This window comes from Neofelis nebulosa, chromosome 5 (genome assembly GCF_028018385.1).
Source record: "Neofelis nebulosa isolate mNeoNeb1 chromosome 5, mNeoNeb1.pri, whole genome shotgun sequence".
NCBI classification, from domain to species: Eukaryota; Metazoa; Chordata; class Mammalia; order Carnivora; family Felidae; genus Neofelis; species Neofelis nebulosa.
This window is the reverse complement of record NC_080786.1, coordinates 6,784,373-6,805,236: the sequence shown is the minus strand read 5'-3', so window position 1 is coordinate 6,805,236 and position 20,864 is coordinate 6,784,373. Positions and strand designations below refer to the sequence as shown.

Here is a 20,864-nt window from a genome sequence, read left to right as displayed (position 1 = left end):
GCGGGGAGAGGGAATATGGGTGATGGGCATTGAGGAGGGCACTTGTTGGCGTGAGCACTGGATGTTGTACGGGAGCTGATCTGACAGTAAATTATATTCATAAAAAAATAAAATAAGGGGTAAAACCTTTTTAAATGACCGTTTCTCCAAATACACGCGATGTGTTTTAGTAATACATTCAGGATTTTGAATAGTATGGATCTTTGCCTTTAGGACCTAACCTCGAGATTTTTTAATGAGTAGGCATCAGGATATCTTAAAACTGAGGAAGTGGGACAAACAGCTCCAGGGCTTAGAGCTTGACTTTTTGTCAATACCCAGTGATTTTCTTCCTTCATCAGGAATATCTTTTGCATTTTAAAAAATCACATCAACATGCCGCAACAGAACACGAAGAAATACCTTCGGGGCCAAGTGCCGCCACAAAGAGGACGTGACTCCATCAGCTCCTGTCCCCCGGGTTGCGACCTTTAACCCTCCAGCGCTGGGTGGTGTTCAGCCTAGGCTGGCGTTCTCTGGTGAAGCACTGAAAATAGTCTTCAGAATGCTCTCCATAATTTCTGGATCTGCATTTGATCTGAAAAGCCAGAAATATCCATCAAAGCTTCCCAACAACCTATAATTCTGAGTTAAGATTTTCCAATTTAGAAAACATAAAGAGTCGGGGTGGGGGGGGGGAACCCACGAGATATGGAAGCTGACAGCTCAAGCAGCCAGCCAGCCAGATATAGATTTCTTCGTGAATAATTTCAAACACTCTTTCTCTCTCGCAGATACGAACAGGCATTACTGCTATTCTCTTTTTAATGTGATTGTTACTTTTATATAAGATACACAGGCTCATGATTTAAAAGGTCACAGAGTTCTATAAAGATTCTAACAAAAAGTACAATTTCACACTCTTCTCTTTGCCCCTAATCCCGTATTTCCAGAGGCGAGTCCTCTCAGATTTTTTACCTCTTTATTCTGATACTTCCCTATCTCTAGTCATATACTCATACTGTATTTTTTATTCTTCCATTTTAGAGGTTATCTGTTGGCTTTCTGTTACGGAAAAAAAAAAAGAATTAGGTCCATGTACCCACACTCCTTTCCTCTCACACTTGTCTCCCTGCTGTAGTTAGATTATCATTTTGGGTTAGGTAATCAGACAAGATGTACATCGACTGACTACAGACACGGTTATGTAACAGAATTGCTGAGCAAATGACATGACGGCTGTATCATGCAGTGTCCTTTGATGACATTTTCCTTTAGCACAACATTTTTGCTCTCTCTGGAGTCAATAAGGATTTCATTGCTTCATGTTCTATGTATTTATCACTACTTTGCTCCCAAGCTCTTCTCCGGGGGTTTAATCCTTGCCTCAATTTATTGGATCATGTCAGGTTATCCATCAGTTCCCATTTTTCTTGTGGAAATCACTCCTGGAGCCCTCTAGCTTCCGCCTCAGTCCGGCCTAGGTGTTCTCGAACATGATGTGCAGCTCTTGTCTGGAGATTTTTCCTTCTCCATTTTCTTTTGGATTCCGTTTGTCTCTCCCTTGCGTCCCCAGATCTTCCTCTTTATTGGTTGCTTTCTTGTTTGGATGGAGCACCCTATGGTAACTTTCTTAGATGGAAAGCACATTTTCGGAGACTTTGCACATCCATAATTGTCTTTATTTTACCCTCGTCCTAACAGTTGAGCTTGGGAAGAAATTCTATATGAGAAATTATTCTCCTCAAAATTTTGAAGGCATTTGTTCCATTGTCTTGTACCCTCTAAGGTTGCCATTGAGAAATCTGATGATATTTTGATTCTTAATCCTTTGGATATGACCTGCGATTTTTCACTCCCTCAAAAGCAGTAGGGGTCTTCTGTCTGTGCACAATGTTCTGAAATTTGCTGACATTCATTCATTTTCTTGACATTTGTGGGTATTTTTAACTGAATACTTAGATCCTTAAGTTGGCAGAGATTTTCTTGAATTATTACTTTGATAATTTTCTCTTGTCTCTTTCTTGGTCTATTTCATTCTAGGTCTATTAGTCAGACATTGTACCTACTGGTCTGATCATCTCTAATTTTCATGCTTTTTAACCACTTCTCATCATTTCTTTTTATCCCACTTCCTATGAGATCTCTTTCACCTTTATTTCCAGCTCCCCTATTAATGTTTTACTTTCACTGTCATATTTTTATTTCCAAAAGTTCTGTTTTGTTCTTTGAATAGCCTTTATAGCCTTCTGTTCTTATTCTGCATATCCTGGATCTTCTTAACTCTCTAAAAAATATTAATAAGAATTTTTCCCAACTTTTCTTCTGCTCCCTGCATTGTCTTTTTAGCTTTTCTTTCTTTCCTGTTTGGTTGCTTTAGTCTGTGGCGTTAGAAGCATCCTTCCAATTCCTGATGCTCATTGGCTAGCGGTTCACATTAAAAGTACAGCATCTTGGGGCGCCTGGTGGCTCGGTCGGTTGAGCGTCCGACTTCGGCTCGGGTCACGATCTCGCGGTCCGTGAGTTCGAGCCCCGCGTCGGGCTCTGTGCTGACCGCTCGGAGCCCGGAGCCTGTTTCGGATTCTGTGTCTCCCTCTCTCTCTGCCCCTCCTCTGTTCATGCTCCGTCTCTCTCTGTCTCAAAAATAAATAAACATTAAAAAAAAAAAAAGTACAGCATCTTCTTGGGCTATTAACCTGACTACGGGCTTCTAGAAACTAACTAAAAGCAGAAGTGAGTGGGTGGATGAGCAGGCTGAGTGCCTTTCAGTATATAAAGTTTCCTTTATACTCCTGTGTCAGCATGCAATCTCTCTGTCTCTCTCGTCCAACTCTTGAAAGAATGAACATCCAGTCTATTTCCACAGCAGAAGAGGAAGTTCCTCGTTGAATGGCTGCTTCTTGTAAAGCCTTTCAAACAGTATCCAGCTCCACCTGACACCCTTTCCCCAAATCCCACTTTCAGAGATATTTAGCATCTCTAAGTCCTGAGCAGTCCTGCAGTGTGGGCTGGCTTGCTTCTGGGAACTCCCCACTTCCCGGCTCAGGTTTCAGCTTTCTTGGGTCTGCTTTGTTAGTGACTACCCATCCACATGCTCCCTAGTTTCCAAAATGCTGTTGTTGTGTTCTCCATTATCTTTGTTCTCGTGGTTTTATGCTTTTAAAAAAAAATCCTTCCACCAACATTTAAGAAGGATTTCAAAAAGGATAGAGGTAAATACATATGTTCAATCTGTCATAATGGATCTTTCCATTTTTAACGCTGGTGTTTGTGTTTATGATTTTATAATTTATTTTTTTTAATTTTTTTTAACGTTTATTTATTTTTGAGACAGAGAGAGACAGAGCATGAACAGGGGAGGAGCAGAGAGAGAGGGAGACACAGAATCCGAAACAGGCTCCGGGCTCTGAGCTGTCAGCACAGAGCCCGACGCGGGGCTCGAACTCATGGACCGTGAGATCATGACCTGAGCCGAAGTCGGATGCTTAACCGACCAAGCCACCCAGGCGCCCCATATGATTTTATAATTTAAAAAACTTACTGTACCCAAAATTACATGTGCATCTGAATCCATTTGGTCCTAGAGGGGTAATTCTCTCAGTCTAGCAGCACTAACATCAGCTGGAGATGTGTTAGAAATGCACATTCTTAGGCCCTTCTCTTGACTGACTAAATATTCTTATATTTAGAATATTCTGAGGGTGGACCCCAGAATTCTGTTTGAACAAGCCTTCCAGGTGGTTCAGATACTTGCTAGAGATTGAAAACTACTTCCACAGGTAACTGAGAGATTCTAAACATTTGAGAAACACTACCTTACTCTCAACCTCAGCTCCAGATCTGTCTTCACCTCCAAACCCACAAAGTGCCCAGCAGACTAAAAGGACTGTTGGATATGACTTCCTCTGGCAAGACCCGTCCTCCAGAGAAAATTTTCATGGATTTAGATGCTTTTCTCCTCCATGACACCTAGCTGTTTCCTGCCTCATGTGGCTCTTGGACTGGGATTCCTGAGTCCCGAGACATTTGCAGGCCAAGTGCGGTGGGAGAAGAAAACACAGCTGGAAGCAGAGAAGTTTGGAGAGGAGGGATGTAGCAGGACCTTATCCTTGTTCCACATGTCAGTCAACAGCAGGTTGGGAAAGGGGCCTCCAGGTTCCCTCTGGGCATCTCAGCGAACAGGAGCATCCTTGTTCTAGACCTTCTGGTGGTTCTGCACCTGCCGTTGCCCTCTGCCCACCTTCCAAGCTGAAGATGCTGTCAACCGTCTCAGCCACCTCAATCTGTCCCCACCCCACCCATCTGTGTGACTGCTCTGAGTTCCCCAGTCTGTGTCTCCCCTCCTTATCTTATCTAGTTCCCTTTCCCAGCCTCCCTGATGATCTTTGCGTGTTTTCCTTTGGAGCCATTCCAGGAGCTCCCCTTTGAGCTCTCTCCATGGCATGGCTAACACTCCTTTCCACCTCCCCTCCCAGGTATGTCTTCACTGTCATTTATACCTTTGAAGCCTTGATAAAGATTCTGGCAAGAGGATTTTGTCTAAATGAGTTTGCTTACCTGAGAGATCCTTGGAACTGGTTGGATTTTAGCGTCATTACCCTGGCGTGAGTATTTTTCCGTGCTGATGTTTATGTTTGCATGGGGCTTCTGGGTGGCTTGCACTCTGGGGATGTTTCTTCACCTCTGTCCAGCTTCGTCATTTGGAACTTCACGGTCTGGGGTTTCCTTGACACTAAATGTTGCTTTGGGAGTCACTTTCCAGGATTAGTCCCATACCTTCCGGGAGAAGTCAGAGTCCTCAACTCTGAGCTGATAAATGGCCTATCAAAGTGAGTAGACACGGTTCAGCCTTGCAGCTACCTGACCTGAAGATGTTTGCCTGAGTGGGTGGAGAAGATGCGTGTCTGAGGAGACCGGCTGGCCAAGCCCACACGCTTGACTACTCATCCATGCATGTAGTACCCAGAATGTTCTAGATCATAATGCATCTTCTCACAGGGGCCATTCTAAATGATATTGCAATAATTAAATCTGTGTGTCAGTCTATAGGTGGACGTGCCATTAGATTTTGTGTCTATTCCGGGTCCCACTGAGGCTCTCATTACCCCCAAATTGTCCTTATTTATGTTGCATGCATTCCCAGGACCCTGTCCTTGAAGGTACTGACCGACTTCTGGTCCCACAGATACATTGGCGAAGCGATAGATCTCCGAGGGATCTCAGGCCTGCGGACATTCAGAGTTCTTAGAGCCTTAAAGACAGTTTCCGTGATCCCGGGTGAGCAGCTTTGAGCACCACATGTATTCATAGAGCATATGCTGGTTTCCACAGCCTGACGTCCATCTTTGATTTTTGCAAGAGCCCTATAAAGTGCCGGGGCATGAACTGTTGTCCCCCTGTAAAAGACAAAGGAACTGAGGCCCAGAGAGTAGAAAACACAATCCCAAGTCCTCATCACTATTTAGAGGCAAAGTGTGACCTGGAGACCTGATGTCCCGATTCCTAGGCCAATGCTCTGTGCACAGTACCTCACGGACTCACCATCGACAAATGACAAGGTCATGTCCTCATTTTGTGTTCCTGTTGTGGGCTTCAGACAAGCCTCCAGTTGGAGGTCCTCATTTACATCCTAGACCAAAGGTGTAAACTTGGAAATAGGGAGGAAGGGAGCAGGCAGTCCTAGGCTCTAGTGGGTGTGTTTGCCATTTCCGTATACCTGAAAGCTTGAGCGACAGGCCTGTCTTTGGGCCCACAGAGAGAAAAGGATTGGGCAATTCTTGATCACAGAGAATTCAGAAACAAAAGTAGTTCACAACGCTCGTCTCATTTGGCCTTCAAACCTCTGTTGTCACCAGTATCTCAGGGATGTGCCTCATCATCTGCTGAGTTGGTAGAAAGGATAGTGAGTCCAGAGACCAGGCAAAGCTTAAGACAGCTTCCACCTTGTGGCCTGTTGGATTGTCTCCCTTCCCTCACCCCTGAGAATCCATGCTCTTATCTGGAAAACAGAAACGCTCAAACTATGGGTGAAGTCCTTTCTACCATTCTCTGTCCGACTCTGCAGGGAAGGATCGGAAAGTCTTTGCCAACTTCTGCTGGATAAGCTTCCTCACTTAGTGCTGCCACTTAGTGTCTCTCTCACCTAGTCTTAGCCAGGAAAACCCTGAGTGTTGTTTACAAGACCTGTCCTGTCCACACTCCGTCTCCTGTCTCACCTCTCTCCTGTATCCACCTTGCATCATGTTCTAGAATCCACCTGTGGTTCCATAAATGCTCCCTGCCTTTGCTCATCTCCCAGCTCTTGGCCATGCTGCTCCTCTACCAAGAGAGCCCTTCCCGTCTTCACTCAACTAATATTCCTTCCTCAGGGCTCTGCCAAGATTTGACTTTCTCAAGGAAACTCTCTAGTCTCCCTCAACTTCCCCACACTCCACACCATCCCATCCCATCCCCACCCCAGGCTTCAGTTAGGGGTTGCCTCTGTGTGTGCCCACCTGCTTGATAATGCTATGGCACTTCCCCTCAGTTGTCAGACAACCCCACCACATGCCAGTGCCTTAGCCCCTGCTCAGCTCCTACCCCAGGGGCCAACACAGGTAGTGCTCAATGGGTTATTTGTTAACCAAAATGACAAGACAAGGATCAGTCCCAGACTTCGTCCCTCCTCAGAGTTCTTTCTGCTACCTGTGAAGCTACTCTCTCAAAGAAGCTGATTTCATTTGCCATGGCCACAAATCCTCCCTCCTTAAACTTTACTGCCAGCTGTGCTTGTCCCTGAGGCAGCTCCTTCTGATTAGGTTTCTCTCTCTCTCTCTCTCTCTCTCTCTCTCTCTCTCTCTCTCTGTCTCTGCCATCTCTCTCTCTCAACACACACACAAAGATCCGTGTGTCCCCAGCCTCAAGCTGCCTCCCAGAATTGAAGTGAGTATAGAAAAACAGATGTCAAATTATTAGAGTCAAATTAGAAGCGTCATGTCTAGTTTAGTGCCTGAAACATAGCAGGTATTCAACAATTATTTTTAAAATTGAATATCTACTGTCAGAAGTGTATTATATTAGCCTTATAATAATAAGAAATATATCACTTGGGTCTCAGTTGTCTCATCTTTACAATGGGACAATAATCTCTGCCTCTGTCTCAGGGCTATTGCGAGGCTTAGATGAGGAGCCGGGCTTGGAACTGCCCCCAGGGTTTGTAAAGTACCTCACACTTATACATGGTGAAAGGACAGGATGGTTAAAACGCAGACATGCCAGTGTTCTGTGTGTGTGGTACGTCATCCACGTGGAAGTGTTGCTATCATCTTCCCACAGGGCTGAAGGTCATTGTGGGAGCCCTGATCCACTCGGTGAAGAAACTGGCGGATGTGACCATCCTCACTGTCTTCTGCTTGAGTGTCTTTGCCTTGGTGGGCCTGCAGCTCTTCAAGGGCAACCTCAAGAACAAATGTGTCAAGAATTGTACCGCTCTCAATGAGACAGGCAATTACTCCTCTTATGGAAAACACGAGTGGAACTTCTGCCAAGAGGATGAAGGTCTGGTTGGCAAGGGGGAGTGAAGCCCCTGCATACCTACATAGAAATATATTTTTGACTCCTCTTTCCTGCTTAAATGGTTCTCTTGAGCTATATTTTACTTTGGGGTCCCCATTTTCTGTTGCCCCTGTCCTATTTACAAGGAAATGAGCTATGAACCTGGGCACAAGTCATTCTGCTGGGGGAGGCTCAGACTGAAGTCACTGCTCTGCTTTTCTCTTCCAAGATGGGACTTTTCTCCTTCCGAATGTCCCAGTGTGCCCACTGAAAGCACGTAGCCAAGGGAATGCATCTTGCTCAGGCAGAAGATTTGAGAAGTGTTGCCTTTACCACACAAGGCTTGAGCTAGAGGGTCCAGAAGCATATGCAAGGCTTTCATTTCTTCCTTTCTTCTGCAGATTTCTACTACAATAAGCCAGGCACTTCAGATCCCTTACTGTGTGGCAATGGATCTGATGCAGGGTGAGTGCCCAACCCATGACAAAGCACCAATGCCCAGCAGTCCTTTCTCCTTATCATCATCATTTTCTAGATAGGGACTGGTCTTCAGATCCCAAGGAAGGTGTAGAAATGAATAAGTCATGGCTTTTGTCATCCCATGCTCAGGGGGAGGGAGTGTATGAGTTAGCTTTTGCCATGTAACAAATAGCCCCAAGATTTCTGTGGCTTAAAACACCAGCTCAGGATTCTGCACATCAGCATGTTGAGCTGAGATCAGCCTGGTGTTTTGGCATTGACTGAGTTTAATCATACATCCACAAACAATGGACAGATTAGCAGGGGGCCAGCAAATCTAGCTGGTCTCAGCTGGGGTGGCTTCTCTGTTCCATGTGGTCTTATACCCCAGCATGGTCTTATTCTCATGGCAGAGGCAGAGTGCCAAGAGAAAGAGGGGAAGTATGCAAGGTTTCTTGGGACCTAGGTTTAGAAGAGGCACAGTGTCACTTCTACTGCATTCTGTTGGCCAAAGCAAGTCACTGACCAGTGCAAATCCAAGCGCTGGGGAGATAAACTGTACTTCTTGATCAGAGGAGCTGCAGCATCCTATTGCAAAGATACAGGCAGGGAAATCGTCGTGGCCATTTTGGTAATCTATCCCAGGAAGAAACTAATACTCATTAAATATGTTTTGTGTCAAATGTTTTACGTTTAATCATCACAACTCCATCACATGGGTTTCATTATCCACACATGACAGAGGAAGAAACCTGTGTATGACACTTAGCCATTTCAAATTCTTACAGAGGCCAGATACATGACAACAAATGAGAGGATTAGGCTGGGTAGGAACCGAGCGATTTCAGTTTGTGCCCCATCCAAAAGGGCCAGCCACCACCCAGTCCGGCTTTGGGTTGCCACGTGGAAATGTTGGTCCATTGCTTCCAGCTCTTCTCACTCTTAAAAGAGAGATAAGGAATTTAGATTTTTATGTGAAATCTCCCAACTACAAACATTGGCTACCAATTCCAAAAAATGTCTACATATTGTGGGCCAAACAAAATATTTCTGCAAGCCAAATTCAGCCTGCAAGCTGCCAGTTTGTGAGCTCTGATGCATATACATAAGGATGCTACCCTGTGAAGAAGCAGTACTGTGCTAGAGACTCCATGGGCCGGGGAAACACAGTGAGGTGATGGCGGGAGGTAGGGCAGGAGGCCAGGGAAGATTTCCTAGAGGTGTGGTCGAGGTGAGCATTGAAGGGCAGGCAGGGTGTCTCCAGTTTGGTTGAACAAGAGATGGTTTGGATGAAGGCCATTCCAGGTGGCAGAACAGAATGTGAGACAAAGCAAGGGGCTCGGGGTCCCCTCAAGCTTGCCTGATGCTTTGACCACTCAGGAGCGGGCATGAGCAGAAAGAGTTCAGGCCACAGATCAGCAAGGCTCATCTTTCCCATCTCCACAGCTGGGGATCCGAAGCCCTGAGCCCAAATGACCCCACTCCCTGAAGGGCTAACAACTCCATATTGCCCATGTGGAGCTGAGGGAGACCTATATAGAGCTTTGCCTTGATCTACTCACTAGAAAAACAATCTCAGAGCTGAAGGATGGAGGTGGAGAATTTGATCAACATCAGCTCCTTGGCCTCTTTCTTCACAAATGCACTTGGCATTTGGTTCTTTGGCTCAGGGATGGGGTTGTTCTGATATCATTTGCCTTTGGCTTAAATCTAAACTGAAGGCCCCCTCAATTCCTTTTCTTGTCTGGATAATGGCATTTCTCATGGCGATGGCTCCAGAGTAGCCCAACCTACTGTGGTAAAGTTATGGGGTTCATCCGTAGCCCCCCAACGCAGCTCCAAAAAAGGCCAGACATCCTGCTGGGCAGGTCCTGGCCAGGAGATAAAGGGGTGGATAGGGTTGGAAAGGCAAGAGAGGCCCGTTCAGGATGATGGGTGGAGTGAGACTTGAACAGCATCCTGTGAAGACAGAACCTATGTCCTGTGCTGGGCCACAGAGAAGCCAGAGCCCCGAGCAAAGGCCCGCACTGACCAGTGGCACTGTTCTCAAAATGGAGACCAAGTACTAGGAAACACTTCATGATTTCCAGGATTCTTTCAAATATGTTCTTCCAGTCCATTCTTTTGGTCAGTGCAGGTTAAAAATACCAGGAATTTTCATCTTCATTTTACATACAATACTTACGATGCTGAAGGCACCATGAGAGAACCTTTGTACTGTGGGCTCACTCAATTCTCAGAGCAATTCGTTGTTGATGTGTAACAGCTGTAGTGGGGTTTAATGGAAGACGTAGACATATGGCTACCCTCGGAGTTAACAAGCAGACCTACAGGTAACAGGTCGATTAGCTCCTCAGAGGGCAAAACAAAAGACTATCTGTCTTTAAACGTGGGCCTATAGAGTCCAGGAACTCGCAAATCTCCAACCGAGATTGAAGATAGAGTTGGGATTAATCATAGTCAAGTTGCTGGGACCCTAATCAACTGTATGGGTCCCAGGATTATGTGTTTGCATGGATGTCTGGGATAAGGACAGCCCCTGAGACTGGTGTTGGTGGAGGCATGCTGGAGCCATAGAATCCCAAACTCCAAACAAGGAATTACTGTTTTCTCAGCAGAGTCATCCCACTGGGGCGGGTGAGAACACATCACATGCCTTGAGCTTAGACAGACTTCTTTACATCAACTTACTCCCTTATCGTGAGAGAGTAAGAGTCAATCCATCACTGCCCCCCTCAGTACGCACGTGGTTATCTTCAAGTTGGCCTTTCTTCATCAGTCAGTCTTCATAGGCTACTTGACAGATATACTCCTCCTCTTAAATAAATATACTGGCATCTGTATGGTTTCAGGCAGCTGACTTCCTTTTTCTGAACCTCAGCTTCCACATCTGTAAGAAAGGATTGTTAAGGTAATTAAATTATAGCATTTGTTATGCACTTAGGAGAGAGAGGGGCACATAGTAAGTGCTCAGTAAGTGGAAAGTATCGTTTTCATTATTACATATAATTGGGGAGTGAGCTTGACTCCCCAGTGTGAGTCCTTTGACGGACAGGTTGGCTGGTGATGCCAGACGCTCAGGTCTTAAGTCTGCATTATTGTACTGACTCTCCCTCCCCTGGTATGAACTTGCAGGGAGTTAGCCACCTTATGGGATCATGTCGAGGCAGTCAGCTGGCCTTCCCTGGCCGTACCCCTCTGCATGAAACTCTGAAGTGAAAGTATTACCATCCCCATTTAAATATGCAAGAGAAACTGAGCCTTAAGGAGATCAAGGTCATCCGACTAATCAGAGGGAGGCCAGGTGTTGAGTTCCAATCTTTGACTTCAACGCCTATGGTCTTCCTACAGCCCAGGGCTGCCTTGCCCCCAGTAAGCAGAGGGGCTGTGCAATTGATGACCTTCTCTATTCTTGCTGCAGCCATTGCCCTGAAGGTTATTTCTGTCTTAAAACATCTGACAACCCAGATTTTAACTACACCAGCTTCGACTCCTTTGCTTGGGCTTTCCTGTCACTGTTCCGCCTCATGACACAGGATTCCTGGGAACGCCTCTACCAGCAGGTATTGAGCTGCATGCCCCCCTATGGACTTGGTTGGAGGCCGGGGAGTCAGATGCATGCCTACATTTTTCTTGGAAGAGTCTGGCAATGTCAGGGGCCCACGTACTCTGGATACAGATCTCTCTTCCTTCTCTTGAATCTGCAGACGCTGAGGGCTTCTGGGAAAATGTATATGGTCTTTTTCGTGCTGGTCATCTTTCTGGGGTCTTTCTACCTGGTCAACTTGATCTTGGCTGTGGTCACCATGGCATATGAGGAGCAGAACCAGGCCACCATTGATGAAATTGAAGCCAAGGAGAAAAAGTTCCAGGAGGCCCTCGAGATGCTCCGGAAGGAGCAGGAGGTCTGTGAGGGGTGGACACTTTGTGAAATCTGCTGCAGGGTGAACGTTCTTGGGGAGAGGTCTGGAGAAGCCACTTACATTAAGGCTGTCATGCTACGGAACTGTAAGAACGATTTATTGTACCTCAAGCACCATCTTAGGTCAGGTTTTCTCAAAAAGGGAACCTGAATCAAGATCTTGTGCCAGTGATTTATTGAGGGGTGCCGTCAGGAAAAGGAGAAAGAAGGAAGCAGGACAGGAGGTGAATTAAACTAGAAAGTGGCCTCAGCTAGAGACTACCTTCAGCCTGATCCCATGCAGAGTTCTGGGGCATGACTAGTACCACAACGTTAGCCTTTCTTGAGACAAGGGGGCTGGCGTTTTACACCCCTATGCCCGCCCCCGGCCAAATGTACAACGAAAGGAAATATTCTGCAGGATGCTGTGGCTGTGATCCATTAACAGCTAACTCTCAAGCTGCTGAAGATGAGTGGACTGACCTGGTAAAAGGGATTTGGGCAGGAAATCAGCAGGACACATGACACGGTGCAAATGAAAGAGATGACCCAGAGGTGGCCCTTCCTGCCATGCCTCAATCCCACCACCACCCAGGTCCTAATCCTGACCCTCTTTGTTCTAGATGCCCTCACCTCTGTGGCATCCCACGTCTGAGGGGCACATTTATGCAAAGCTCCAGCACATACTGTTGGCTGCAGCTGCTGTTCTCTCTCTTCAGGTGCTGGCAGCCCTGGGGATTGACACAGCTTCTCTCCATTCCCACAATGGATCACCTTTAGCCTCCAAAACTGCCAGTGAGAGAATGCCCAGGATGAAGCCGAGGGTGTCAGAGGGCTCCACAGATGACAGCAAATCACCCCAATCTGATCCTTACAACCAACGCAGGATGGTAAGGAGCTCAAGTTCGTGTTCTAAAGATTACCCGCCTTTGCAGCCGCCACGGACAATAGGTTGGATTGGGAAGAGGTTTGTAGCAGGCAGACAGCAGGAGACTCAAGATTGGGAGGATGTTTTAGTAATCCAGACAGCACATCGACCCCCCCACCACATGGTGGCCTAAACTAAGAGAGGGGCATCATGGATACGGAAAAGGGATGGATTCTGACTTTTCCTGGGGGCAGGGGACAATGAGACTGGGACTGTGGAATGTGGAAAAAGGAGAGAGGAGTCCAAAATGACTCCCAGTTTTCAGAATTGGGCAATCAGATGGGTGGTGATTCTAAGGGAGGAGCACCGGAGGAAGAAACCAGGTTTGTAGGGAAAGTGGTGAGCCCATATTGGACATGCTGACCTTGAGGTGTCCATGGACCTGTGGACAGAAAGCGTTAGCTTCCTTCTAACACTCTGATCTGCAATTCTGTTTGTGGTGCTGAAATCATTTACAAGCTTCTTTCTGACTTTTTGCCTCAGCCCCCACAACCCAGACTCTCACCTGTTGCAGGCAAAGAAGATTACAGCCCCCATCTCTGTGATACAGTCCAGCCTCGGAATAACTTCAGAACCTCACTAGACCCTGTAACAATTCTGTCCACCACCCAAATCTTCTGCATCCCAGTCCAAGATTCCCTAGCCTCACCAAGTTTCCTCCCATCACCTCTCTCTCCCTTGGAAGGCCTGTGTATGGCAAACACGTCCTTTCCAGAGGCCTAAGAGATCATAATCCCTTTGTGAAAGAGCAGTTCCCACACTAATAGTATGGAAGAGGGGATCAACTGGCTATTTGTCAGGCCTCCTGTCCCTCAGTTCCCTCTCAGTCTCTTTTCATATGCTCATCTGAAGGACATTCTACTTCTTATAATACTGTCTCTATAATCCCCAGACTTATGTGTGCATATATGTACACAGATATACTCACATGCACACTGGCCTCAGTGATACCCACACTTCCTCATTCATCAGATTCTGTGCCCTTCCCTTCCTTGTTCTGCCTGTTTTGAGCAGCACCTGGCATGCACGGGGTACAATTCAGAAGACATTTCAAAGGGGATTTCACTAGGGCTCTGACAATCACAGGACAGACTGAATCATAGCCTCCATGGAAATGTCGATGATACTGCGAATCGGGCTTTAACTCCCCTCATACAGTCAGCCTCACATAAATTAGCACCCGGCTGTCCAATAATTGGACACAAACACACCAGATGGACATGTGTGCTCATCTCTCCAGCTAGGTTTACCTTCAAATGGGCAAAAGAGGAACTGTGTCTTGTTAATTCAACAATACTAGGTGCATGATGTGCACCTAGAGATGATTGATGGTCCATTTCCCAAGGACTTCCATTTGGAGGAGGCAGATATGTAAACAACTGTGTGCTATATACTATATTAGGGAAACATACATGGTGTTTTGGGAATAGAAGAGGAAGCATCCACGCTTATGGGAGTGGAGGTGTATCAAGAAAGACTTCACGGAGGAGGAGATCATTGAGATGAATAGTAAATAGTGAGTAGGGGTTCCTCTAATAACTGAGGACTGCAGGGGAGGGGGGGAGGAGTATTTTCCAGGCCTAAAATAGAACGTATATGTGCCAAAGCAGGGAAGCACCCTTTGGGTACCTCTTTAATGCTAACTAAAGGATTGAAATTCATTCAAGAGGGCATCCCTTTCCTCTTTTCCCAGGTGCGTTCCTGTGGTAAACAGACCATCAGCAGTGTTTATATAAAGTCATTTTCCAAACAGCAGCAGTGGGTGAGAGGTTAGGGGTAGCAAACAACAAGAGACACAGCAGAGGTTTCAGGGAACCCCCAGGACACAAGTTGGCCTGCTTGGATGATGTGTTTTAAGACGAGTCTAGTACTTAGATTCAGAAGTCATTGGCCACCATTGGTCAAACAGGTTAATTCTGAAATATTAATTGGTGGCCAGGGAAGCACCACCTGTCAAACATGGGACCAAAATTTTCTTCTTAGTTTGTTTCATTTGTTTGCTTACTGCCCACCTGCAAATAACTCAGCCATCCCATTTTTAATAAGAATTTGCTAATTTTACTCCTTTACTTCAAAAGTGGGAAGGATTCGTGGGGTTTTATGAGTTTCATGATCCTTGGACATATATTCTAGGCAAAGAATGCTCTGTTTATGATACCAGGATTGCAATGATAGTTGCTGAACAGTGTCGGGCTCCAAATAATCCAAAAAGGAAACTTCAGTTCTGTGGGATAGGGGGATAAGTAAGGAGGACTCTAATTGACAAAATGTCCCAACTTTAGTAGTTTAGTAAATAAGAGGAATTAAGGAAGGGGGGACATTCAGCAGTATGACAAAGTTTGGTAGCAACTCAGCGTGTAGATGTCTAGAAATAGTTCATATGGCTTAGAATAGAACTGATAACTTGTTATGGTCAGGCTCCCACAGTGGTCATGGGCACTGGCCAACCCAGCATACTCACCCTCCAGGGGCTCTAGGCCTGTGAATTAGCTCCTTTTCTCTGGCAACTGTAAGCCTCACCATTCCCTCAGTGGAAGATTTTGATGGGAAATGTTTATTGATCTGGAGGCATGGCATTATTCTTCCAGGAAATTAGGCTGCAACTCTCCCTTCAATCTCCCCATTGTTGACTATTCAAAGTTTGCCTCAAGGGATCCTGGAAGCTCATTACATTACAAAGCTCTTGTCTCCTCCTGCACCACACAAACTCTCACATTTGTATAGGCTGGATCTAATGAATTGCAGAACCTAATTTTCAGACAATAAAGTGCACTTGTTCATTCAACAAACCATTTACCGAGCTTGTTCCAATACTGGTGTGCATAATAGTCTCCTCAGGTCACAGCTTTACTTGTGGAGCGGGGAATTTAAGACAGTTTTGTCCAGTCCTATGGGCTAAGGCTGTAAATAGCTGACTCATCTGGGTGACAAGATTGTCTTCTGACATCCTTGGCCATCGTGACCTACTTGCTGATCTTAAGCACTCTGTAATCACTCTTGGCTTTTTCCCAGGCCATGTCAAAAATATTCTTTTCCCCTGTTCTCTTCCCATGTTTACCTAGAATACCCCTTGGATCTATGTCTTAAATTTTTTTCTGGAATAAAGGCATGAGAATAAGGGCAGGGAAATAGGAATGGGTGGAGGAAGTGTTGAGCTCTAGATATGCCTGCAGGATGAGCTTCCAGTCTGCCTTTTTTCCTGGTCCTTTGGGGCAATGCCCAGTCTTTCCTAGGTCTCACTTCTGGGAGGCGCCGGGCTAGCCACGGCAGTGTGTTCCATTTCCGGGCCCCTTGCCTGGACGCCTCATTCCCTGATGGGGCCACAGATGATGGAGTCTTTCCTGGAGACCGTGACAGCCGTCGGGGCTCCCTGCTGCTGGGTGGGGGTGCCGGCCAGCAAGGCCCCCTCCCTAGGAGTCCGCTGCCTCAGCCCTCCAACCCTGGCTCAGGACTTGGAGAAGACGGACATTCTACATTGCCCACTGGTGAGCTTGCTCCTGGAGGCATGGAAGTCTCGGTAAGTTCGTCAATGCTCCAGATCTCTTGAGCTGCCCTCCAGGTAAGGGCCAACAAACACTGAGTGCCACCCATGGAAGGCTCCTTTAGACAACATTGTGTCCAACATTTCCCCTCTATCCCCATTTTACAGACAGGGCAGGTGAGAGTCAGAGATACTGGATTTACCTGAGGTCAAACCGGTTTTCTGGTTTCCTCTGCAGTACAATAATACAAATTATTTTCCAGCTGATCCTTTTATTTTTTTCTGTGTTCCTCTGTCTCCACTCACTATTACTGCTTTAGAGACAGGCCTGCCTGGTTCCTGGATGAGTATGGGAAAAAGGGAAGGTTCTTCTCTTTCTGCTTGTAGCTCTGTGCAAACTATGCTGGGTTTGGCCCATGGGACCCAGAGAAATCCTGGGAGGTGCCCTGGATAGATATTAGCAGAAGCAAAGTATCCCTTGCTTTACTCAGAGAAGCAATAACTTGCCAAAATGTACAAATTAGGCAACACTGACTAACCGGTGAGGACTCTTCATAGAATAATCGCAGAGTGCAATGGAAAACCAGGGACTCCTCATTGGATTGCGAGCTGTGATTTAATTTGAGCTCTCCCTTTAGTTTCAGTAATGATGCTTCCAGTGTTTTTCATTTGCCCTCTCTGGCTAGCCAGGGACCCAGAGCAGTTCTCAAACAGACTTGTAGACTAACCAGGATATGGCTCTCCTGACTTGGATAAGTCCTACAGGGTTACCTTAGCTCCATCTCTGATTGGATGCCATGTGATCCCAGCAAGAAACAGATACCACTCCAGCGGGCACCTGGGGGAGAGGTATGCACTGGGCTTTGAACTGAGAAGGGACAGTGAGGCACTTAGAGATGAGCAATGGGTGGGAAGCTGTTATATGCGTAGGCTGAAGTGGTGAGGGGAAGGACCAGAACCAGAACCCAGCAAGAGCTGGGTGGTCCCACAGAACTTGTGATCCAGGGGGGGAGGTCAGTCACAGCACTGCAGGGAAGAAGCCAGGTGATAGTCCCTCTCCTTCCAGACTCTGATCTTCTGTCTGTGCCTCCCATCGGCCAAGCCTGACCAGAACGAGAGAGTACAGACCACCTTCCCCAGGCACAGGGTGGGGTAGAGAAGGCAGAGAGTGGGTCTCCAAGAGCCAACAAAGAGTCATCAACAGAGTCCAAAAGTCAAAGCCAACCTGCAGACCTCTCTTGGAGTTGCTTTAACACCCCAGAAAATACCTCATTCAAGAATTTCTCTATAGATCATCACCTTCCTAGATATTCTGACTTTGATTCATTTTAGTTAAGTTACTCAGCTAGTGTAAGATTAACTCTTTAAGCCCTCTGTGTCACACGGACGTGGGTTTCAATCACAGGTTTGCCATTTACCAACTGAGTCACCTGTAACAAGCCCCTTAAATTCTTCAGGCCTCCAAGTCCCCCATTAAAAAGGTTTCTAAATGGCTGAAGGGTTAAATGGAACCATAAAGTGCCTGCACTGATACACATTTGCCTGAAAATAACAATAGCTATGCTAGCATCTCTTGTTGAGTCCTCATGGTTGAAAACTTTCTGAACATTCTTTATATGTATTAAAATACTTACTATCTACCTATGAACTTCACCTATGGCATGTGCTCATGCCTGCTGAATTTGGATTCTGAATGTTTGTGCAGTGCCAGAATCAGCTTCTCTGGGCCCCAGACTCCCCACATCTGGGGTAGTGTAGGACTAGAGTTAGAGCACAGAACCCAGGTGGAACTTCCCCGGGAGGGCCCAAAGAGGGAAGGTTCAAAAGGGCTGTGTCAAACAACTAACACTGGAGAATCAAGACACATGAATATTCCCTCAGAAAGAAAAGGACCGTGTGGAGCTGGAACTGAGTTATATGCTGGGGAGAGAAAGGGGCCTATCAGAAGGGAGGTCAAAAAAAACCTGTCCTGGAAGAGGAATTCTGTCTGAACACCATATGCACAGCGCAGATGAAGCCTTGGAATGACTTCCTGGCCCACCGCTCCTGCAGCTGTCACTTCCCTTTAGTAGAAACCTCAGAGACCCTTGAGGCAGCCCCATCCCCATGCTGCTGCCCAAGGACTCTGTCCTCAGGCAGGAATTAGCAGACCCTCAGGTGAGCCCAGGTTACAATGTCAGCTACAAAGCTAGACTCTGCTTGCACCCCCAACTCTATGTCCTGGTCCTCATGCCTAAGCTCTTACCCCAAGTTCAAGAAGCAGCCCCATTTCCCAAATGGGAAAGCACAGCTACAGAGGAACATAGCTTCACCAGGCAACTCACAACCACATGAGATGTGCCAATAAGAGGCTGAGTGACCCATTTTTGCCACTGATGACTTCAGGTTGGGGGGAATATCCTGATTGTTTGTGTCCCAGCAGGCATTTGATGCAGGACAGAAGAAGACTTTCTTATCAGCAGAATACCTGAATGAACCTTTCCGAGCCCAAAGGGCAATGAGTGTTGTCAGCATCATGACCTCTGTCCTTGAGGGTAAGTACTGCTCACTGGAATTTCTATCAACTGTGCTGTGATGAGTCTGCATTTGAGCAGCACAGGGGATGCCCCAAATCTGTGTCAAATATATCGCCCATCTGTGTCCTGGGATCCTAAATACTCCTCTTTCTTATGCCCTTGGTCCCATCACCCTTTATCAATGTGTTTTTTTAAATGTGGATAATTTTTCAAAAACAATAGAATCCAATGAGTTTGAAACACCCTATTCATCTCTTGTTTAAATTAACATCAGCCTCATACGTATTCATAAAACTAAATTTTAGAAAGTCATCTGGCAGAAACCAGAGAATGTCAAGCTACCTCAGGTATGCAAGAAATTTTACAGTCCTTAATTTTCAAATATGGTGAAATTATCCTGTCATTTTTCATGGTTGTAACTCGTATGGTTATAACTTAATTTCTGTCTCAAGCCCACATTATGCTGAGCATTGGAAGATAATTTAAGTAAATTAATCAGTCAATTTAACTAAATTCTTGTTAATTTAGGGCTCTATCAATCAAATGGGAGCCCATTCACCCTCCTCAGGGATGTGTCTAAGTTCCAGTTGCTTCTACCAAGCCAGGGGCTGGAAGAAAGCAACAGCACTGGGTCATGGTCACCTGACACACAGGTTCCCAAAGAGCATGATTGTATCCTGTATAAGGCCTGTCTTCTTATCCGGCCTTTATTTTGCCTCAGGGCATGGAAAATATGGCCTTAGTCTTGTCCAGCCATGTATCTCCCCTAGACAAATTTAACGTGTACTGGGCTGAAGGAGGGAGAGGGAACTTAGATGCTGGTGTGTTCCTGAGAAAGGGCTCTGTGTGCTCCCCTCCCAGCCCTGGACTGAATCCTAACTGTGGGGGAGGGCATGGCAAAACAAACAAACAAAAAAAGATGTTTGAGGGATTTGAAAACAGAACCAATCTATGCCTTACTTTCTAGGGGAAGTGAGAGGTGGCAAGTCTTAGAAAAAGACTCACATGCCCAGCATGGTACAGAAACTATACAGTAGAGAAGCAGGTGACCTACCTGGGTAGAGAAGGCCTGAGGCAGCCTCTGAGAGTGCCCCGTGGCCTGCATAGCAGGAAAGTAGCTAGGTGATGACCTTGCCCCACTTGAGGGTTAGGGAAGGTGAGTGAGAGGCAAAGAGAGAACAGCCATCTTGGTGGCTCTCCCACCAGAGACCACGTGGGAACTACAATGACTCCAGTAAAATATACTTGGCAATGACCAAGGACCAGCCCAGCACTCTTCCGACCCTGAGCTCTTCAGAACTCAGATGCAACCTCAGATAGTGATGTAATAACAGACACTGAATTAACCAAAACAAGATCCCCAGGTTGAGGACTTGTGGTGTATAGTGAATTCAATTATGAATTCAAGATACTTTTCTTTTTTTTTTTTTTTTTTTTTTTTTTTAACATTTTTTATTTATTTTTGGGACAGAGAGAGACAGAGCATGAACGGGGGAGGGGCAGAGAGAGAGGGAGACACAGAATCGGAAACAGGCTCCAGGCTCCGAGCCATCAGCCCAGAGCCTGACGCGGGGCTCGAACTCACAGACCGCGAGATCGTGACCTGGCTGAAGTCGGACGCTTAACCGACTGCGCCACCCAGGCGCCCTCAAGATACTTTTCTTGCATGCATGAATTTGTGCTTTGTGAAATGTACACATATTTCAGTAACAACGGTGTGTACATTTTTCTATTATTTATCAAAAATCATTTGCCATTGTAATAATGTCTGTATGCCTAACATTTTTTATGGCTGCATAGAATCTAACCATGCTATCTATGCCCATGACTTTTTGTTGGCCAGGTGGGTTGCTTGGATTCTTTTTCCTTTTTGCTCTTAGCCATCAGACAGTTAATGTTAAAAACAAACAGCTTGCTTTTTCATTTATTCCCCAGAATTATCAAGCTGCCTCCTCCTCTTTTTTTTTCTTTCATTTATTTACTCTTCAACAAGCATTTGACAAACACCTGCTATGTGTCTGGCATTACTCCGGTGCTGGGAATTCAGTGGTGAACAAGATAGAAGCC

At 46.1% G+C, this 20,864-nt stretch overlaps 1 protein-coding gene across 1 annotated transcript in view; it reads left to right on the top strand.

Annotated features, from left to right (window-relative positions):
• The window catches only part of SCN10A (sodium voltage-gated channel alpha subunit 10), a 94,569-nt gene that overhangs the window by 20,925 nt on the left and 52,780 nt on the right, over nt 1-20,864 (top strand). The window contains exons 4-12 of the mRNA XM_058729448.1: nt 4,455-4,583; nt 5,165-5,256; nt 7,294-7,520; nt 7,877-7,977; nt 11,393-11,534; nt 11,679-11,876; nt 12,592-12,762; nt 16,024-16,317; nt 18,704-18,815. Coding sequence (XP_058585431.1) covers nt 4,455-4,583; nt 5,165-5,256; nt 7,294-7,520; nt 7,877-7,977; nt 11,393-11,534; nt 11,679-11,876; nt 12,592-12,762; nt 16,024-16,317; nt 18,704-18,815 — 1,466 coding nt within the window. The remainder of the gene's footprint in view (nt 1-4,454; nt 4,584-5,164; nt 5,257-7,293; nt 7,521-7,876; nt 7,978-11,392; nt 11,535-11,678; nt 11,877-12,591; nt 12,763-16,023; nt 16,318-18,703; nt 18,816-20,864) is intronic.